The sequence below is a fragment of the Bubalus kerabau genome, chromosome 13 (genome assembly GCF_029407905.1).
Source record: "Bubalus kerabau isolate K-KA32 ecotype Philippines breed swamp buffalo chromosome 13, PCC_UOA_SB_1v2, whole genome shotgun sequence".
NCBI classification, from domain to species: Eukaryota; Metazoa; Chordata; class Mammalia; order Artiodactyla; family Bovidae; genus Bubalus; species Bubalus kerabau.
The window spans coordinates 29559413-29581592 of record NC_073636.1 but is presented as its reverse complement, the minus strand read 5'-3'; the positions used below and the strand labels follow the sequence as shown (position 1 = coordinate 29581592).

General features: G+C 44.1%; 1 protein-coding gene across 2 annotated transcripts in view; it reads left to right on the top strand.

The window, feature by feature from the left end:
* FAM107B (family with sequence similarity 107 member B) overlaps window positions 1-21485 on the top strand; it is a 221262-nt gene extending 199777 nt beyond the window's left edge. For both annotated transcript variants that reach the window (XM_055543866.1, XM_055543867.1), the window contains 3 exons: window positions 6811-6994; window positions 16669-16819; window positions 18729-21485. In XM_055543866.1, coding sequence (XP_055399841.1) covers window positions 6811-6994; window positions 16669-16819; window positions 18729-18845 — 452 coding nt within the window. In that variant the 3' untranslated portion in view covers window positions 18846-21485. The remainder of the gene's footprint in view (window positions 1-6810; window positions 6995-16668; window positions 16820-18728) is intronic.
* Window positions 21486-22180: the final 695 nt, after the last annotated feature.

Sequence of the window (22180 nt, the reverse complement as noted above, 5' to 3'; positions counted from 1 at the left end):
ATACAGAGTGAAGTAAGCCAGAAAGAAAAACACCAATACAGTATACTAACGCATATATATGGAATTTAGAAAGATGGTAACAATAACCCTGTGTACGAGACAGCAAAAGAGACACTGATGTATAGAACAGTCTTATGGACTCTGTGGGAGAGGGAGAGGGTGGGAAGATTTGGGAGAATGGCATTGAAACATGTAAATATCATGTATGAAATGAGTTGCCAGTCCAGGTTCGATGCACGATACTGGATGCTTGGGGCTGGTGCACTGGGACGACCCAGAGGGATGGAATGGGGAGGGAGGAGGGAGGAGGGTTCAGGATGGGGAACACATGTATACCTGTGGCGGATTCATTTTGATATTTGGCAAATCTAATACAGTTATGTAAAGTTTAAAAATAAAATAAAATTTAAAAAAAAAAATAAAAAAATAAATATTGAGGTGAACATGGAACTTAGCATAATCTGTAAATTTTTATTTTTTCCTCTCAGAGGATTGTTTTATTTTATAGTACAAATATAGCTTTTATATATACTGAGGTGAAGTGAAGTGAAAGTCATTCAGTTGTGTCTGACTCTTTGTGACCCCATGGGCTATACAGTCCATGGAATTCTCCAGGCCAGAATATTGGAGTGGGTAGCTTTTCTCTTCTCCAGGGGATCTTCCCAACCCAGGGATCGAACCCAAGTCTCCTGCATTGCAGGTGGATTCTTTACCATCTGAGCCATGAGGGAAGACCCCAAAATTTGGGTGACTTGTTTTATTTGAATACTAAGTTTATTGTGGTCTAGAACCAAACCTGCAATATCTCTGAGGATTAAGTTTTAACTTTTATCTTTGTGGGAATTCCCTGGTGGTCCAGGAGCTAGGACTATGAACTAATGAGTATCTGGGTTCAGTCCCTGGTCAGGGAACTAAGATCCCACAAGCCCTACAAAAAAAAATAATAAAATTATCTTTGTGATGTAGAAATATGAAAATGAACTTCTGGAGCCAGGAATAGTCTAATGGGAAACCCAGATGCAGTGAGTGTTCATTCATCCAGTTGTGGAATTTTTCTGTGGGGACGGTTATTCACCTCTGAAAAGCAATCAACACAAAATACCTGGGACTAGCAGAGGCCTGGACCCAGGGTTAACCTTTGAAAAGGGGAAAAACGCAAAGAAGGACTCAAGAGGGGATCTAGAAGGCTGGAATTCCCTTCTTTTTCTGGGACAGTGGAGTTTAGTAATGATTTTGCTCATTCACAGGAACCAAAGGCAGAATTCTCATCAGGTTACATTTTCAGTGTACAGTGTTAGTATCTGTCTAAAATGCAAATCTGTGTTTTTATTCCTCAGCTTGAAATCTTTCACTGAATCCCCTCGACCTCAAAACAGCGTCCGAGTTTCTCAACATCAGCCCTGTCTCCTTGGTACACGCCTTGCACTGTAGTCGGAGCCATTCAGAACCCCATGTGCGTGTGATAGACTTTTCACATTTTGCAGAAGGGTCTTAATGTCGATAGCATGAATGGGTCTTAGAACCATTGAAAGTTACCATCGCCTGTATATTACATGAGGGGAGGGGCTGAGTGAACCTAGGGAGACTTCCCAGTGAGCTAGGGGATTTGTAAAGAATGCTTTATTATCATTAAAACAAACAAACCAGCAAACAGCAAAGAGATTTAATGGGCTCCCTCATTTAAAAGAAGAAAAAGTTTAAAAAAAAAAAAGTTACCAGAGAGAACATGAAGGGGGCTTCTCCTCTACTGAGCTGACCCTCATTTTCCTTCACTGACTTGATAGTTTTTTAAAAAATCCCTTTATGAATCAGTTACTGGTCCAGGGGCGTGTATCTGACAAGAGTGTCTTCATGTTAATTTCTGGAAGAAGATTTCATGTAGCAATACTGATATACATTTCAAAGTGCCTTTACTTCCAGACATTTTTCTGTCTCCTCTTTCCTTCTGGGCTGTGGATTACTGGTTGCTCAGAGCCCTTTAGGCTTTAACCCTCGTTGCTTGAGACTCCAGACAGCTCCGGGGCTCCCTCTCCTGGTGGTTCTTCCTGGATTCTGTTCCTTCATTTAAGGATTAGTCTTTGACTCAGTGCAATGTATCTGGTAACTCAGATTGTAAAGAATTTGCTCGCAATGCGGGAGACCTGGGTTTGATTCCTGGGTTGGGAAGATCCCTTGGAGAAGAGAATGGCAACTCACTGCAGTATTTTTGCCTGGAGAATTCCACAGACAAGAGTCTGAGACTGGTGGGCTACCGTCCGTGGTGTTACAGAGTCAGACACAACCGTGCGACTGAGCACGCACGCACACAGGAATGGGGAGCGGTCCATGGGTGCAGGGCCTCTATCGTGTGCAGTTTTCAGGGCTACCCTCCTTCTCATGCATAACCTTTCCCAGACCTCAGCGTGGTCTGCGACCATGGGGTTCCCCTCAGCCTGGTTTGCAGTCTCGCTTGAGGTCTGCACACTTGACTCAGGCTGGGACCCCCTTTCCCGTCTCCACTTGGATGAAGGACAAACCAGGGAGAGAGAAGAAGGAAGAAGTTTGTGCCTTTGTTTATGGGCAGAGCTCCCTCAGCCACTGCCCACCTTGGCCTGTCTGCCTCTGTCCAGCAGGAGACAGGCCGAGCCTGTCTCAGGCCTCTCGGCCAGTGGGAAAAAAGAGAGGCTTCCCAGGCGCCCAGTCTTAAGAGAAAGTGAAGAAGAGTCCAAGCTAGAACTTGTTCCCTAGGTTCAGAACTGAAGTCTGTTCACTGTGTGCACAGGAAGCTCAATCTGTCTCTTGGCACCAAGGCCCAAGACAATGTCTGTACCCTGGCCCTGACCTCTGGGAACCACGGGCAGTGGGCATCTGTGTGGCCTGCTGTCATGGGAATAGTGGGAGTGGAGGGTTGGGGGGTGTGGGGCAGGCGAAGTGAGAGACCCTGGCAGTCACTGAGTAAGACCAGGAAGGAGCCGCCCAGGGTCTGGGCCCTCACTGCCTCAGCTGCTTGCCCTCAATCACCTGGGTGTCCAGGGACGTCTCCAACCCAGCATGTCCCAAAGGGACCTCCTGACCTCACTCCTGTCTGCTGTGCTCACGGCCTCCACCACGGCAGCTCTGTCCTCGTTGCTCAGGCCAGAGCCCTTGGAGGCACCCTCGACCCCTCTGTGCGTCTCACTCCTGGTGTGCAGTCCTTCAGGAACTCCCAAGGGCTGAAATGAAATGACATCCGGTCTGCTGCACCCACCTTTCACCTGGGTCCCCTGACAGCTGCCTCCTGGAGTCTTGCCTTGGCCGTGCTGGGCCTGTCCTACACTCGGCTAGAATAATCATCCAGACACATGAGTCAGAGCTCGTCACTTCCTGCTCAGAGCCCTGAATGGCTCTTTGCTGTCACTCAGGGCAAAAGCCAGAGCCCTGGCACTGGCCTTCAAGTCCCTGCATTGAATCCCACCCCTCTCCAGTGCCCCCACTGGTCCCCCTCCATCCCTACCTTTACTCACGTCTCTCCTTCCTCAGATGCATCAGGCGTGCTCCTGACTCCTTATTCCCCAAGTCTGGAACACTCTTCTCCCCAGGTCTACAGGCTCCTCTCCCCTGCTGACACCTTGACCTCAGGAGGCAGAAATCTGGATTTGAGGCCGGGGAGATTATCCTTGGTTTAGGACAAAGGGACTAATCCTTTTATGGCAGCTCATTGCCTTCTTGTCTACTGATTAACTAGGATGAAACTGCGGTTGGCTTTTAAACAAAATCAAGACTGCCTGCAGGTCTGTCTGCCACTTCTCCAGTTTCCACCGAGGAGTGCATTCTCTGAGGGGCCCGTTCAAATAGTCAGGCTGATGTGATGGGATTGCTGACCTACCACAGGCCCGGTTCGTGAGTTTCCATTTGGGGGAGGCTGCAGACATACTTGTCTTTAAAAGATCAACGCAGGTAGCATTTAAGGAATATTTGGTTTAATCTGTTAGATGGTGGTGGTGGTGGTTTAGTTGCTAAGTCGTGTCTGACTCTTGAAACCCTATGGACTGTAGCCTGCCAGGCTCCTCTGTCCACGGGATTCTCCAGGCAAGAATACTGGAATGGGTTGCCATTTCCTTCTCCAGGAGATCTTCCCAACCCAGGAATCTAACCCGGGTCTCCTGCACTGCAGGCAGATTCTTTACCAACTGAACCACGAGGGAAGCCCAATCTGTTAGAGACATGTATATTATTGCTTGGCCATGCATTTATACCTAAAATATACAAATGATGCAGCTACAGTTTTTCTGTTTTAGTTGATTTAATTTATTCTTTTTTTCCTCTTTATTTCATGTTAATTTTCAAAAGATCTTTCTATTAAAAATAGGAAACATTGTAATTTGGTAGACAGAACATGAGTTTTAAGATCAGAGAGTGTTAATTTTCATTTTTTTTTCAAGTCTGAGATTTATACTATTGGCAAAATTAGCTTAGGCAAGTTATTTTAACTTTTATTCCTCTGTTTATTGTCTGTGGAATAAAGATTCTAGTGCTTCTGTTCATAGGACCATCGCTGGGGTCAGGTGTGATCATGTACCCACACGTGCTGTATCTAAATTGTTGGGAAATTGTTGGCTGCTGTTGAGGACAGTTCAGAGATTCAGGAAACATCACTGATGACTTTGAAACCCAAGACTCCTACTTGTAGCTACTGGCCTCTGGACCCATTTTACTTATTTCTAAATTCTACTTGAGATTGCATCTTTATTCTTTTCAATTATACCCCCACTCCCCCACCCCCATGCCAGAGTCCATGGAAGCACATAGCCACGTCTCTCCTCCCTGCACCCCTGCCCCGTGTGTAAACACACACACACACACACACACACACACACACACTCTCTCACTTGGTCATGGGCAGAAATAAAGATGGAGCCTGTCTTCCATCTAGGAGCTTGCTCACAGAGGCTCTGTCCTCTTTCTGTTTATTACAGATTTGATTAAGTTCAAAATTTATTCAGCTTCTGCCATGTGCCAGACACTTGGCCGGACCCTCGGATTTAAAACTGGAGATGAACTGGTTCTGGCTCTTTCACAGAATAGACAGATATGTATGGTTACGGTGTGTGTGTGCACTAGCGCTCAGTCGCTCAGTCATGTCCGACTCTTTTGTGGCCGCATGAACTGTAGTCTGCCAGGCTCCCCTGTCCATGGGATTCTGCAGACAAGAATGCTGGAGTGAGTTGCCATTTCCTTCTCCAGGTGATCTTCCCAGATCAGGGATTAAACCCGTGTCTCCTGTGATGGTAGGCAGGCTCTTTACCACTGAGCCACTGGGGAAGCCCTCCCAGGTGTAAGGATGCTTCTTGTACCGGAAATACATCTGCGTGGTGCTGCTGGGGCTCTGAGGATGCAGGGGAGGGGGACCACTCTCTCGACTCACCTGGAGAGGTGGGGGCAGGGGGCAGTGCTGCGTGTGAGCTTGCTCAGATGGGATCCTCCCTCCTGCCCTTGCCCTCTTCTCAGATCCCTGTTCCATCTGGGGGCACGGCTCTTGCCAGATTAGCACGCATGTACTCTGGACTTGCCAGGAAAGTCCCACTGTCAGATGTTCTGCTGTAGTGAGGCCCTGCCTCTGACTTGTGGTTTGGAAAATTTAGTCATCCTGCAGGACAGGGAGGCATAAAATGACATCTTGAAAGATTTATGTGTGTTGCGGAGAGGGAGCAGGGTTGGGTAAGCGCTGAGAGACATGCCCAGGGGTCCGCAGTAATCGGATACCTGCCAGGTGGACCACAGGGGTTTCAGCCTGCACTCAGCCAGCCATGTCCCCCCAGCTCTTGCCCCCATGCCTTTTCCTTCTCACAAAATATAACACGTTTTCATATGGTGCTCGCTGTGTATCAAGGCTGCAGGGGACAGAGGAAGGAGACATGTGCCCCACTCTCCAGGGGCTTCTACACACATGCACTTAAACTGAACACAGGACCCAGGGGTCATCACGTCATGTGTTCCTTTCACGTACTGATAACAGAGTCCAAGCCCAGAAATAAGCCACTTTGGGTGGTCTGTTCTGTTCTCCAGTGAAGCCTCCTCTTCCTTCTAGACAACGAGTGTGAAGAGCTGGGCTCTGCTGCCTGGTTCCTCCCCCTGCGCCCGCACTGTTCTGGCAGCTGGGGGGTGGGGTGTGTGTGCAGATGAAATCCTTGCCCTCAGGAGCATTTGCTCTAGGTGGCCAGTGACTAGTCAGTCAACCTGTGGTTTGGAGGAAGCAGGGAAGGGCTGGGGTGGGATTGCAGGTTTAAGCAGGGCAGTTAGGAGGAGGTCAGGGCTCTCTGAGAAGGTGCCACTTGAGGAAAGATGCAAAAGGCTATGAACGGGATGAAGTCTCCAGGGTGCTCACAGGAGTGGGAAGGAGACAGTAGCCTGGCAGGATAAGAAGGCTGATCTGCCCCTGGGTAGCTGCTGGCCTCTTATGTGGGCTCTGGGCTCTGTATATTTTTAGAACGTCTTAATTTGGAGGCTGAAGGGAGTGTGAAGGACCTGGGTCTGGTGCCCAGGTGCTCATTTTGGGTTCAGCGGGTATTCAGACACGGTGGTGGGCAGGACCTGTGTGACCTGAAGCTCACGGTGAGCCTGGTGGGGACCCGTCTGGCTGTGGGACTCTCCTGTGCTTTAGTTGTCTGCTCCCAGAACCAAGTGGGCTCCTCCTGCTCCTCGCTGCCCCCCGTGGCTAAGACAGAGCTTCAGAGGGTTTCCAGTGAAGTGGCGGAGGCCCCCTGGAGGATGTGCTCGGCTGTCCCAGGCCTCTGCTCTGGGTGGACAGATGTCTGAACCGACACCACAGTGACTCTCATCGTTCTGTTTCAGACAGCCCACTTGAGGATTCTGACTCCAGGGACAAGTATCTCATCCCGAGAAACATCATGGCCGAGCCAGACTATATAGACGATGACAATCCTGAACTCATTAGGCCTCAGAAACTAGTCAATCCTGTTAAGACGTCCCGGAACCATCAAGACCTTCACAGAGAACTTCTTATGAATCAGAAAAGGTATGATGGCTTTTTGAGCAAAGTTTTCCTTAGGGGACTTTTGAGGTAACTAGATTTGTTTCTTGACCATGTTGAAAGCTTCCTTATTCCTTCGTGCATCCTTAAGTCAGAACATCCATGATGTAAACCCGTCTATAGGCTCAGCTGCTGCCCCCAGGATCACTCAGGGTTCTGTGGTCCTGAGTCCCCTTCTCAGATGGACACATACTTTAGAATGTGCACACAAGAGGCTGGATTAAGGATAAAAGAACATGTCCTTCATCAAAGAGAAGTACATTGTTTCCCCATATATTTGGGGAAACATGAAAACCAGATAATGCCAACCTTAGCATTTGTAGGGAGAAGACAATGTCACCCCATTCCAGTACTCTTGCCTGGAAAATCCCATGGACGGAGGAACCTGGTAGGCTGCAGTCCGTGAGGTCGCTAAGAGTCAGACACGACTGAGCGCTTCACTTTGACTTTTCACTTTCATGCATTGGAGAAGGAAATGGCAACCCACTCCAGTGTTCTTGCCTGGAGAATCCCAGGGATGGGGGAGCCTGGTGGGCTGCTGTCTGTGGGGTCACACAGAGTCAGACACGACTGAAGCGACTTAGCAGCAGCAGCAGCATTTGTAGAGTGGCAGAGAGAAGTCTCTAGAACCACATCTGACTTAACAATAGATAAGGACCCCCTTTCTTGTGTTTTCATTTGTTTGTTTTTAGGGGGCATTTTAAATGATTACAATCATTTTTATTATTACTATTTGTTTTTTGGAGAGGAGTAAAACATTTACCTTCTGTCTTCCTTGTAAACCATTTGTTAGTTCCATCTGTGTCATAATGTAATTTTGATTGTTGGGTTTGGTGTACTCTGCTTTTTAAATTTTTAAAAAATTTATTTTATTGAAATATAATTGATTTACAATGTTGTGATACTTTCTGGTGAACAGCAAAGTAGTTCAGTTATACATGTAAATATATATTCTTTTCCATTATGGTTTATCACAGGACATTGAATATAGTTCCCTGTACGGTAGGACTCTGTTGTGCATCCATTCTGTATATAATAGTTTGCATCTGCTAATCCCAAACTCCCAATCCATCCCTCCCCTGTTCTCCTCTGCCTTGGCAACGATGAGTCTGTTTTCTGTGTCTGTGAGCCTGTTTCATAGATAAGTTCATTTGTGTCGTATTTTAGATTCCACAAGTAAGTGATATCATATGGTATTTGTCTTTCTCTTTCTGACTTCGCCTTGTATCATAGTCTCTAGGCCCATCCATTTTGTCACACATGGCATTATTTCATTTTTTTTTTTTAATGGCTGGTACTCTGCTCTTAAGTGATTCTAAGGAAGACCACTGGGCTAGGAGAGCTGAGGATGTAGACCTGAGTATGTAAGACACATGTTATTTTCTCTAAGATCTGTTAAGCTTCATTTAGAACTGTTTTTGGGTCTTCAGACTAAAATTGTTGATCTGAATTGTGAAACTGGATCACTCATCCACTCACTGTTTGCTCTGCCCTGGTGAAAGGGTGGCTACTACTCACTGAACTGAAAGATGTGCAGACAAAGCTAAGCACTGGGGTAGTGTTTTGGAAGGAAGGCTTAATTAAAAATAAAACCTTTTAACAAGGATATGAGGGGGCATTTTTCTGGTAATTCTCCGTCTGAGTATACCTAGGCCAGAACTCCTAACTCCCGTCCTGGGAACTCTCTGTGATTACATCTCTCCCTCCAGAAGTGGTAATGTGTTTTGCTTTCTGTCCCCAACACGACAGCGTGCTGCTGGGTTAACCCTTATTCAACAGAATGTGAGTTTGATCCTTTTTTAATAAGTGCTTAACTTCTACCAGTCTGCATCACATAAAAGTTAAAACAACAACAAAACCAAAGGGGTATCATCATGCCCAAAGTAAAACAGGACTATGTAAGTTCCTCAGTAGGCCAGAGAATTTGGAAGCTGTTCCTGAGAAACCGCATCTGCATTTTGCTGGGAAGATGGAAAGTTTAATATCCTCTAAAAGAGAGTAGCTAAATGGTTTTCTGAACAAAAAATTTTCTGACTGTCTTTATCTCTTGGATCTTAGTTTCCTTGTCTGTCAAATAGCACTAGGATACTTAGCTGATCTCTGAGAAACATTCTAGTTCAAACTGTTGTTGGTTTTGTGTTTTTTCTGTAACATCTACAAAAAGCCTCCATGTCAGAAATAGAGGCAAAAGTAAACCAAAATTGGCAGCATAGTTGTTGTTTGAATTAGAGGCTCTAGACTATTCTGCAGAAATGTATGTAGCAGCCTGGGTCATACCTCTACAGGTAGAACATTACTGGTTTGGTTTGTGCAGTGAATCTGTTTCCAGATTTCCTGGAGTAGATACATCCTGTGAGGATGCAGCATCTTCCTGTTGGCCTTTCTCCTGTGCTTTTCTCTGCTTGTTTGCACAGCTGACCTCTTAGCTGGGCCCAGCTCAGCTGCTTTTAGAGAATGCTCATGTTCTCTTGAGCACCAAGGTGTAGACAGCACGTGGGCTTTGAGGTCAGGGAGAAATGGTATGGATCCGGTTCAACATTTAACTTGTTGTTTGGTCGCTACATCACGTCTGACTCTTTGTGACCCCATGGATAGCTTGCCAGGCTCCTCTGTCCATGGGATTCTCCAGGCAAGAATACTAGCGTGGGTTGCCATTCCCTTCCCCAGGGGATCTTCCCAGCCTTTTATGATTTTGGACAAGGTCTTCCTTCCTGAGATCTGTTTCTTCATGTATTAAGTGAGGGATAAAAATAATCTTTTTTATAAAGATGAAAATGAAGGAGAACGTGTATAAACATCTACTAAAATACCTGACCTATGTAAGACGTGCTCAGTAAGCACCATCCATCTTTCTACTTACCCTGCCGCAGCATCTGAAAAATCCCTATTGCCTTTTCCTGTTTTTCTCTGAAGAGTTCTGATCTGGTTGTAGAAGTATATTTAAAAAAATAAAATAAAAGTTGCAAAATCAAGTGAGTATATCTTATCCTACTTCTTTAGGTTTTTTTCAAAGGTAAAATCTTAGTTTGGTAGAATCCTCTTATTAGAAATACAACTGGTTTTAGAGTAAAGACTTCTAAAGTGGTTTCTTCTCTTACATTCATCTTCTAATACACATGCTTTTTCACAACTTTGGCTTTTTATTTCTAAGTACCAAATAATAGTATCACATCAATAGTATGTATGAATGAATGAATAAAAGTTGCTCAGTCATGTCCGACTTTTAGTGACCCCATGGACTATATTATAGGCTGCCAGGCTTCTCTGTCTATGGAATTCTTCAGGCAAGAATACTAGCGTGGGTTGCCATTTCCTTCTCTAGGGGATCTTCCCAATCCAGGGATCAAACCTGGGTTTCATGCATTTCAGGCAGATTTTTTACCATCTGAACCAGCAGGGAAGTTAAAGGATTGTCATACTTGCTGACTAGTTTGTACTGTAATGAAATTCTGTTGACTTTTCTGCAACTTGTAAAGGGCTTTCCCATATTTTATCCAATGATTTTTTTTCAGAAACCCAGTGTGTGTTGTTTTAGAATTGTTCTAATTTGATATGTGAATGAAGGGAGGTTGTTCAGGGTACCAGGCTAAAGAGTCTTCTCAAGGTGACACAGTAGCTTTTTGGAATAAAAAAGGGTTGAAATCAATATAGAATTATGTATGTCTCTAATTATATATATCTTCAAAGACAGCTATGAATCAAATTTAATAATAATATGAATGAGGGACTTCCCTGGTATTCCAGTGGTGAAAACTCTTCACTCCCAATGCAGGGGTCCTGGGTTCGATCCCTGGTTAGGGAATTAGATCCTGTATGCCCCAACTAAAATCCTGCAACCCAAAGATTGAAGATCCCAAGTGCCACAACTAAGACTTGGCACAGCCCAATAAATCAGATCAGATCAGATCAGTCACTCAGTCGTGTCCGACTCTTTGCGACCCCATGAATCGCAGCACGCCAGGCCTCCCTGTCCATCACCAACTCCCGGAGTTCACTCAAACTCACGTCCATCGAGTTGGTGATGCCATCCAGCCATCTCATCCTCTGTCGTCCCCTTCTCCTCCTGCCCCCAATCCCTCCCAGCATCAGGGTCTTTTCCAATGAGTCAACTCTTCGCATGAGGTGGCCAAAGTACTGCAGTTTCAGCTTTAGCATCATTCCTTCCAAAGAAATCCCAGGGCTAATCTCCTTCAGAATGGACAGGTTGGATCTCCTTGCAGTCCAAGGGACTCTCAAGAGTCTTCTCCAATACCACAGTTTAAAAGCATCAATTCTTCAGCGCTCAGCCTTCTTCACAGTCCAACTCTCACATCCATATATGACCACAGGAAAAACCATAGCCTTGATTAGATGAACCTTTGTTGGCAAAGTAATATCTCTGCTTTTGAATATGCTATCTAGGTTGGTCATAACTTTCCTTCCAAGGAGTAAGCGTCTTTTAATTTCATGGCTGCAGTCACCATCTGCAGTGATTTTGGAGCCCAGAAACATAAATAAACAATTTTAAAAATAATATATAACTGAGAAGAAGGGGTAGGAATAGGAGAGGAAGACAGAACTGAGATCACAGAACAAGCTTTGTGGAACCTTTGCTGTTTGTGGCTGCATATTTGGCTAAAAGCTCTGTTGCAGTTCAAAGAGTTGTTGGAAGCACCTTCTAGAGATCAGAAGACAAAAGCAGAGTCCATGCTTGGGAGAGCACATGCTCATAGGTGTTCTCACACTGCGTCCCGTACTCCTTCAAGGATTCTGCTCTTCTGTTTGCCAGCTTCTGGACCCACCTAAGTTTCAGGCTAAAAGTCTTTAAATTTTTTTTGAAAAGATGTTTTTGATGTGGACCATTTTTAAAGTCTTTATTGAATTTGTTACAATATTGCTTCTGTTTTATGTTTTGATTTTTTTGGCTGAGAGGCATGTGGGATCATAGCTCTCTGACCAATGATTGAACCCACACCCTCTGCATTGGAAGATGAAATCTTAACCACTGGACCACCAGGGAAGTCCCTAAAAAGTCTTTATATTTTGATCTGGTCATGCCACTTGGTCTGACGATTAGGACCTTGTGTTAGGGTTCTCAGAGTCTTTAGCTATTTCCATAAAATGGCAGATTGCAAGAGGCATTATTTTTGATACTTGAAAGATCAGTGTTCAAGAGTGCTTATTTCTGATATAATTTAGAGAGAATCCGCCTTCTCTAAAAAGAGTATCCATACTAAGTCACTTTAGTCATGTCTGACTCTTGGTCACGCTATGGACTGTAGCCTGCCAGACTCCTCTGTCCATGGGATACTCCAGGCAAGAATACTCCAGGCAATGCCCTCCTCCAGGGGATCTCCCCTACCCACGGATTGAACCCGCATCTCTTATGTCTCTTGCATTGACAGGTGGGTTTTTTACCACTGAACCATCAGGGAAGCCCTTTTAAAAAGAGTCCTTTGGGACAAATATAGAATACCCAGCTACCCTGCATCCCTATTGTTGGATCTTTGGCTTGCACCTTTCAGTCAGCAGTTTCCAGGACCTTCTGCAGTTGGCGTGCTTTGCTAGACAAACAATTAGTTCCTCAATAAATGCTTATTGTTGTGCAACATGAAAAGAAAATAAGGGAAGTTGAGGTAGAAATATTTGCATTTGAATCCATGCAGGTATAAAGGGCTCAGTCAACAATGTAGATGTGGGCTGACCAAACCAGAAGATTCCAAGATTCAAGATCAAGGGCTGGAGAACCAAAGGCAACCCTCCTCCTCCCCCATAAAGGAAAATATTAGGCCAAGAGGCTTGGCTGGGTAGGCAGGGGAAGGGAGTGTGTTGTGTTAGGGTTTGTGCAAGACCTGCCTCTGCCCGGTGCTGACCCGCATGATGGTTTCCTTGTCACAGGTTTAAGTGTGGCCGCCGTGGAGGTGGGGCGGTCCAGTCGGCCCCAGATGTGTTCAGTGATTTCTATGAAAAGTGAAAGGGACCTTTAAAAGTTGTCTGTACATTTTCATTGGTGACGATGGGAATATAAATTGTTGCAGCCTAGTTGGAAAGTGATTTGACCATCCACATCCAAATCCAGAATATGCAGATGCTTAGCCAGCGGTTCTGCTTCTGAGAATGTTGCCAACAGAAATACTTGGATAGGACAGATATAAATGGTTGAGGAAGTCTCTCGCCTCCTTATGTTCCATCAGGGACAACTGGAAACCACCTAAATGTCTCATTGTAGGCGTGGCAAAATTTTGGCACTTCTGTGCTCTGATAAAGGTATAGGTAGTATAGGGGAGCACAGACTAGATGGGAAGTTATCTGTGGATGCAGTAGTGGGAGGGCTTCCCAGGTGGCTCAATGGTAAAGAATCCACCTGCCAATGCAGGGGACTCAGGTTCCATCCCTGGGTTGGGAAGATCCCCTGGAGGAGGAAATGGCAACACACTCCAGTATTGTTGGTTGGAAAATTCCATGGACGGAGGATCCTGGTGGACTACAGTCCAAGGGGTCACAAAGAATTGGACACAATCGAACAACTGAGCACAGATGCACACAGAAGTGGGGAGCAGTCTATGGGTGTAGGGCCTCTATCTTGTACAGTTTTCAGAGCCACCATTCACCTAGAATACCATGCAAGTGGTGTGCCCAGTAGATGTTGACCGGGGGAGTTGAGGTGCGCTTTCACGTCTTGTCTTGCTAATATGTATATGTCACCTAACTTTTTTTTTTTTTTTCAAAGTGTCAATTGCTAAGTCATGTCCAACACTTTGTGACCGCATGGACTGTAGCCCACCAGGCTCCTCCTCTGTCCGTGGGATTTTGCAGGCAAGATTACTGGAATGGGTTGCCATTTCCTTCTCCAGAGGGTCTTCCCAACCCAGGGATCGAACCCAGGTCTCCTGCATTGCAGGCAGATTCTTTACCATCTGAGCCACCAGGGAAGCCCTAAAAAACATTGTTTTTTTCAAAGAGGACTTACTAATTTAAAAAACCAACTTGGTCCACTATAAAAGTCAAAGTAAGCAATTTGGGAATAACTGTTGGTCTTGAGTGGTGCCATGGCCCCCAGGCCAAGTTGTCAGTCATCAAGGGATTGAAAGTTCGTGTTAATTGTATATGTCAGAAGGGATAATCAATGTTGTCATGCAGAGGCTTATACTGTCATTTTTATGAAACTTGAGAGAAACTAATTTCTGCCTGTGTATGCTCTCTGTGCAGTCTGATCCAGTTCTAGACTCAGAGAATCACATAGATAGTGCTTGCCTTTTTCCATTTAGCACAAAGTTAAGTGAGCTGCTTAATAAAATATTAATTCAATTTGTATGACTTCTTGACTATTATAAGTGCAGGACATTTATCATATAAGCACCATTTTCCTGAGTTTTGTGTTACTAAATATTTTATCTTACTGCACTATTGGGTAAAATCTTTGAACAGAAAATGAATATGTGTATTAGTTAAACCCATTCACATGTTTCTGTAGAGTGCCAGCTTAATGCATCATACATCAGTTTGTTCAACAGCTTTTGCATAATCCAGAAGCACTTAATAACAGTTGAGGTTAGTTTCTTCAGTGAATTATAGTTTGAAATCTAAATTGTGCAGGTAGCTAAATGCTTAATTCTCTAATGTAAATCCCTTAACTCTGTAAGTGTCATAGTGAGAGTTTTTAATAGTCCTGAAGCTCAGTGGGTCTTTCTCAGATTATTTACAAACAGACTTTCCAGTGCTCAGTGACTCCTAAGTCTATAGCAGGAAAGTACCGTAAGCAACTTTTTTATTGCACTCAGTAAAGATTTGGTTTCTGGAATAGTCTGTCTATACTTCTCTCCTCCTCATGCAATGTTAGTAACTAGGAAACAGATTGTAATTAAATCACAAAATAGCCTCTTCTGTTTCACTGGAAATATGGCTGAATTTAATATTTTCTTTTTTTTTTTTTAAACCAAAGGTTCTGCTAATGAAAATGGGGAAAGGGAAGACATACATGTTATTTTGTGTCCTTTATCTTCAGTGATGGATTATACTCATCTTTACTTTACAAACAGCAGCTTTGAAAAAATCAGTTATTGTGATTTTAAAAGTAGGTAAAGAGGAGAGATGCCAGAATTTTAAAAATTCCAATAGATGAGGAAGTGTGATGTTTGCAAGTGTGATTAGTTTGCAAAATATGATAGGGTGAACTTGAAAGAGATTGAAGCAAGGGTGTTGTTGAGATTCTTAAAACCAGAACATGTTTTGGAAATTCTTTAAGTTATTCAGATGACTCCTAGTTGATTAGTTGCCTTAGCTGATTGGAGTAGTTTGGAGAACAGCCACGGAGATTGATGGGCCCAGTGCACAGACTCCTCAATGATGATATCCTCACTGAGGCCGGCAAGTGGGTAGGGAGGCACATGGGGCTCCTTGGTCCTGGGCTGATCCAGCAGAGCTGGTTTCCTGCAGCCCAGACAAGCACGAGTCCCTGTTGTGGCTGTGTGTGTGCTCGCGGGTGCGAGTGTGATAGCACTGTCACTTATCCCCTTGGCTGTCTGATCTTGATAATGCTCTTCCTGTTCTGTAACTTGTTGTGTTTTTGTCATCAGTGTGAATACAGAGTTGAGACACTTTAGGGGCCAGTGGAGCCTGGCTCAAGAGAGGGAGGACAGTGAACAGGAGGTGGGCAGCTAAGCCAGCACAGAGGGTCGGGGCATGGGGGAGTCCAGACTGGACAAACCCTGAGGAACAACCTGGCCAACAACCCTGGCTGAAGAAATGGAGACTGGGCAAATCCCAGCTGACTTTAGCATAGAAATCCCTTCTACGAAAGTGTCAGTGAATGTCCTTCCCCTGACCTGGCTCAGACCTTTCAGATGAGAATTGACAGGGAATGACCTGAGTTTGGGTTTTGTTTCGCCCCATATGAAGAGCTGGCAGCCTGATCCATCGCTCCCTGAAGCCTGGCTTCCAAGCGTTGTCAGCAGTTGAACTGTGTGTCTGAAATGGTTCCAGAGCACTGGCCTGGGAATCGGAATCTGGATTCGCCGTGGCCATGACCCCAGCAGTGATGGAACCTTGGGTGTGCCTTGGGATGTGTGAGAATCCTCTCCCAAGTCTGAAAGAGGGAGGGTTGGAGGAGGTTTCCAGGCCATTTTGTTGTGAGCTTTCTGCTAGCTTCTCTCCAGGCTGCATTTAATACTTGGGGTCAGGGGCTCCATCTTGGGAAACTTCCCCTGGAATTCTGGGTGGAGGCAACTTCCTCTCCAGTATAGGTGACCATCACACGCTCTGAATGAGCGTGCTATTCCTGAACTTTCCCCCAAAACCACAGACACTAGCCTCCCTTGCATGGCCTAGTATCTGGCATGCAGTACAGATTTTATTGAGCGGTGGGTTTTGCTTACTCTTAAAAAGATGCTCTTGCCCTTTTCTTTTATGCTTGTGAATTTCTGAGGCTCCTCAGTGCTGACTTAGTTGGTAGTAGGCGTCACAGTCATGCTAAGTCACTAGACCCTTCTGTGGTTGATGCCTAAGTTTCTGATCATGAAAGATGCATCCGTTAGATTACAACTTTAAAATTTTGTTAATGCTTTAAAAACTTTTTCAATTTAATTTTTTTTTACTTTTTTTCAATTAAATTTTTTTTGAAGTACAGTATTGCGTTAGTTTGAGGTGTTCAGCAAAGTGATTTGTTAATGCTTTTTTTGCAGGGGTCTTGCCCCTCAGAATAAACCAGAACTGCAGAAAGTGATGGAAAAGAGAAAACGAGATCAAGTAATAAAGCAGAAGGAAGAAGAAGCACAAAAGAAGAAATCTGACTTGGAAATAGAACTATTAAAACGGCAGCAGAAGTTGGAGCAAGTAAGGGTGGTTGGGGGTAAAGGTGGGGGTTTTTTATTGAGATAGTTGACATAAAATATTGTTTGAGGGAAAATACATTGATTTGATACATTTGTATCACAATTGTCATTGTAATGTTAGCCCACACCTCTGTCATATAATTACCCTTTCTTCTAGTGGTGGGGTGGAGAAGGCAAGGGCAACCCACTCCAGTACTCTTGCCTGGAAAATCCCATGGACGGAGGAGTCTGGTGGGCTGCAGTCCATGGGTCGCTAAGAGTCGGACACGACTGAGCGACTTCACTTTCACTTTTCATTTTTATGCATTGGAGAAGGAAACAGCAACCCACTCCAGTGTTCTTGCCTGGAGAATCTCAAGGACGGCAGAGCCCGGTGGGGTGCCGTCTATGGGGTCGCACAGAGTTGGACATGACTGAAGCGATTTAGCAGCAGCAGCAGCAGCAGCTAGTGGTTGGGAGCGTTCTAGTTTCTTAATGTTCATGTTTATAATTGCTTTGCTCCCTGTAACCCCTGGACTATGTATTAGGTCTCCAGGACTTATCTTCTAGTTGGGAGTTCATTTCAGTTCAGTTGCTCAGTCGTGTCCTACTCTTTGCGACCCCATGAACCGCAGCACACCAGGCCTCCCTGTCCATCACCAACTCCCGGAGTCCACCCAAACCCATGTCCATTGTGTCGGTGATGCCATCCAACCATCTCATCCTCTGTTGTCCCCTTCTCCTCCTGCCCTCAATCCCTCCCATCATCAGGGTCTTTTCAAATGAGTCAGCTCTTTGCATCAGGTGGCCAAAGTATTGGAGTTTCAGCTTCAACATCAGTCCCTCCAATCAATACCCAGGACTGATCTCCTTTAGGATGGACTGGTTGGATCTCCTTGGAGTCCAAGGGACTCTCAAGAGTCTTCTCCAACACCACAGTTCAAAAGCATCAATTCTTCGGCATTCAGCTTTCTTAATAGTCCAACTCTCACATTCATATATGACCACTGGAAAAACCATAGCCTTGACTAGACGGACTTTTGTTGGCAAAGTAACGTCTCTGCTTTTTAATATGCTGTCTAGGTTGGTCATAACTAGGTTGGTCCTTCCAAGGAGCAAGCGTCTTTTAATCTCATGGCTTTAATCACCATCCTCAGTGATTTTGGAGCCCAGAAAAATAAAGTCAGCCACTGTTTCCACTGTTTCCCCATCTATTTCCCATGAAGTGATGGGACTGGATGCCATGATCTTAGTTTTCTGAAAGTTGTGAGTGTGTACCCTTAATTGCATCTTTCCCATTCCCCCAGCCTAAGTCCCTGCTAGTCCCCATTTTACCCTCTGTTTTTAGATTCTACATATAAGAGAGATCATACAGTACTTGTCTTTCCCTGACTTACCTTGTCCAGAATTTCCCAGGCACGTCAGATATAAGTGTTTATATACAGTGAAAGGAAAAGCTGAGACAGATGTCTGCAGGTGGACTAAAAGACATTCAAGATAAAGAGAAGGATTCTGTTGAGGGTCTAGAAGAGATCAGGAAGGCACAGCCAAAGCCAGGGACTACCATTGAATTTACAGCTCAGTGCTGGAGCTCAAGCACATGAGTGAAGTTCAGCTTCAGTCACAATGTATGTGTGTTTCCCTCAGCTCTTGTTTTCATCCTTAGCCTTGATCTTCAAGTTCTTGTCACCCCCCAGGGTTTCAGCAACAACCAGTGGGCTGCTGCTTCTGTGCAGAATTCTTACCCCAGGACCTAGATCCCACCACATATATGAAAATATAAATATATTTTAAAGTGGAGACAGGAGAAAGTTTTCTTCTGTTGGGAATCGAAGTATTAGGGCCTTTGGGAAGAGAAAACAGTGTTTTGGAAAGCCTCTCCCTTTGTAAATACTTGGTAAATAATTCTCCTGTTTCTGAATTCTGTTTAGCTTGAACTTGAGAAACAGAAATTGCAAGAAGAGCAAGAAAATGCCCCAGAGTTTGTGAAAGTTAAAGGCAATCTCAGAAGAACAGGCCAGGAAGTGGCGCAAACCCAGGAGTCGTAGGTCCAGGCTGCAGAGACCACGCACCCAGCCCAACACACAGAAGGCCTGTGCCGGGGCCTCCCCAGCGCCTAAGCTCAGGGCCAAAGCCCCTGGAGTGAATCCCAGCCAGCAGAGATCTGTTACTTTCAAAAGGGTTTGATTTTGGTTTTTCTCCCATCCGGGTGGGTGAGTCATCTGTGACTGTTGCAATTCCTATTCGCCAAACAAAGGATGTTGACCAGCACTTAAGGTGGGATAGTGGACCTGTGTTCAAAGACTTTTAAAAGACAGCAACAAGAAACAAGGGAAGAGGACACTGGAATAAATTCTTGAGAGTTGCACTACTTGGTTTTTCTTTCAATCCAAGTTTAGTGGGCCACAGAGCCTTTTCTCTTTCAAAACCTAAAGGAGACAGACACCTTTCGTTCTTCCTTTCTTATCTATCCAGTAATTTAGATTGCACAGAAATGCATTGAATCTGTTACATCCACCGTTTGTAAATTCCGTTTTCTTGTCTCATTTACACTTTCACGCAGTTTAGGCTTCACACTGGAGAATGTTAATATTCATGTTGAGCACAGCTCTTACCTTTGTTGACATTAACATTTAGAAATAGGATGAGGAGGTGTAAAAATACAGAAACAAAATTTAGAAACAAAACTCTGTAAATGTCCATCTTGATCTTATTTTCATTCCTGCTGGGTTTCTGAGGCTTCACGGTGACCTTCTACTTCAGGGAAGGTATGTCCTACAAATCCGGGTATTGCTTTGATAACTGTTAGGGCTTTTGTTTCATTTTTGTTTTTAATTTCTTGCTCATTTAGTCCTTTCATGTGAAATAATCTCCCAGCCCTTCGAGAAATAAAAACTAGTCCGAATAGCCCAACTTCATTGTCAAAGGAGTGTGTTCAAGTCTTTTGGTTTCTTCTGAGAACAGTATGGGGAAAGCTCCCACCGGAAGCTTGGGAAGGAAGAGTTCTTTGGGCTTTTTGATGTGAAATGAATATGAACTGGTCTCTGGAAGAATTATAGCATTTATGCATTTTGAATATTATTTGAATCCAAGCTTTGCAATTCTCTAATGATCACCAGCTCTTTGCCCTTTTTCCTTGTGAAGGAAGACTGTCTCATCCCTACTTCTGTGATGGTGATACTGTTGGTAAGGATGATGTTATGACCACTGTTGATCTCTCAGGAACAGCTGAGGGGATGGGGCACACTCAGTCTGTGCTCTCCAACTGGCATACTATCCTCCACATGAACCCCGAGTTACCAACTTGACAGCAGATTCTTAATGCAAAATCCATTCTCTGTCGTCAGTATGGGCAGGGGAAGCATTTCTACTTGGGGTGGTTTAGAAGAATCTGTGTGGATCCAGTATGTTCTCTGTAGAAATTATTCATCCAGTAAGTTCGACATTGAAGGCTCTTCTTATAATTCAAGAATCAAAGAAAGCTGGATCCTAAGCTTTTGAATCCTTAATCATCCTAGTAGAAATTAGCTTTCTCTGGGAATTCTGCAGTTTTCATGGTTGGCCATTAGGCTTCTATTCATCCCTAATGTGAACAAGACAAAAGTAAATGCATAGATAATATACTGCTAGTCAGAGAACATGTGGACTACACCTGAAACATTTATTTCTTTCATCAGCAAGTATTATATGAATAAAATACGAGGTGCTTAGGATAAAATGTTGCTGTATAGTAATTTGCTTTGGAAGGATGGAAGGATAACTATTTTTTCCCATCCTTCTTTTTGCAAGAAGAAAGTGCGTTAACTAAGCATCTTGAAAGTACATTTCTGATTGCACATTGACTAGAGTTCTTTCTCTGTGTATACGAAATAGTGATGCGATTTATAAAATGAAGATTCAAAACTAGCTCATAGCCTTTAATCCAGCTGGATATGCAAGATCTTTAGATCCTGTATCCTTGAAGCAATTCTGCCACTTGATAAAATTTTCAAGGGCCCAGACAGGCTTCTTCAGAAGGACCAATTCTGTTCCTAGAACTTACCTAGAATTCATGCTTCACTGGGAAAAGCTAAATTCTAAAAGCATTTCCCTCTCAATCTCACTCACAACTCTGCAAAAGTAGTAGTGGTTGGTAGGCCGAGGTCTGGCTGAAAGAAGACTTGTAAATAGTGTCAAGTTATGTTTCCTCGCTAAACAGTGGAATGTACAGATAGAAAAGCTCTTTGAAGTTGCCAGGTCAGCCCGGCTCATAAGCTTGAGTTTAAAAAGGCATCATTCTCTCCCTCCCTGCTGCCCCACACTTCAATACTCTACAGTCCAAACCTCTAGGACTCTAGGACATCTGAGCAGTTTTGGGCTTTGAGCCACTTTTTGACAAAAATGGCTCCATTTTTCCACTCTATGGTTTTCTTAAAATAGCTCAGTGTTTTCTAATCTCCAAGTAGGAAGGTAGTGTTGCTTTCTAAGCTACCACAGTTGACTTTATTCTTCTACTCTGAAAAATGTTCACTTGTTTGAGTGTATATAATATATATAAAGGGAGCCTTAATGGATTTGTTTTCATAATTTAATATTTTTTGTATTTGCTCTTGTATAATTGTTTTTAATGGAAAGTATTACAGAATTAAGGGTGGAATTCTTAGAACCAAAGTTATTCTTAATAAAAATCACCACATGCTTGGACCATACAGCTGTGTTTTGTCTGATCTATTTAAGGTGGATGTCTGGAAGGGATGTGGGGGGTGCTGTGTTCAATTCAAGGGTTAGAAGGTGGATCTGGGGTTCCCCTCTGATGGTCTTCCCCCCCAAATCAGTTATGTCCTCATGTCTTATGTCAGTCAAGGCTGGCAATTTATTCTGTCAGGCAAATTCATGCTAAAATATTATGTTACACTTAGAATATGTGGTATTTTAGCAGCAGCTGTTAGTTCTTCAGATCAGAGTATTCTGCATTTTAAGTAGCTTGGTAGAAGAGTGGGAGATATATTTTTGGAAGGGCCACGTTTTAGTGCTTGTGAGCACGTATGGCATAAGTATGACCATGGAATTATTTTGCTTATTCAGCTAAATTAATTTCATCCTCAAAGAAGTCACTTTGGGAAACTGTAGACATGATTACATTATACTATTGGTTGTAATAGCCTTGGAGAGTCAAATTACTTTATAACTGTGCCCTTATTTTTCATCCCCAAATTACTACTCAGCTCATTCACCCAGCTCCAATATCTTTGGACTGTTTTAAAAAAAATTATATCTACTCCGGGCAGTGAAGATTTTCTATGTCTAGGGTTATACCATGAGCTCCAAAGGCCAATGCAGAAGGTGGGCTACAAAAGTAATTTGAGGAATAACTACATCTTTGGAATAACTAGGCAGTTTTCCA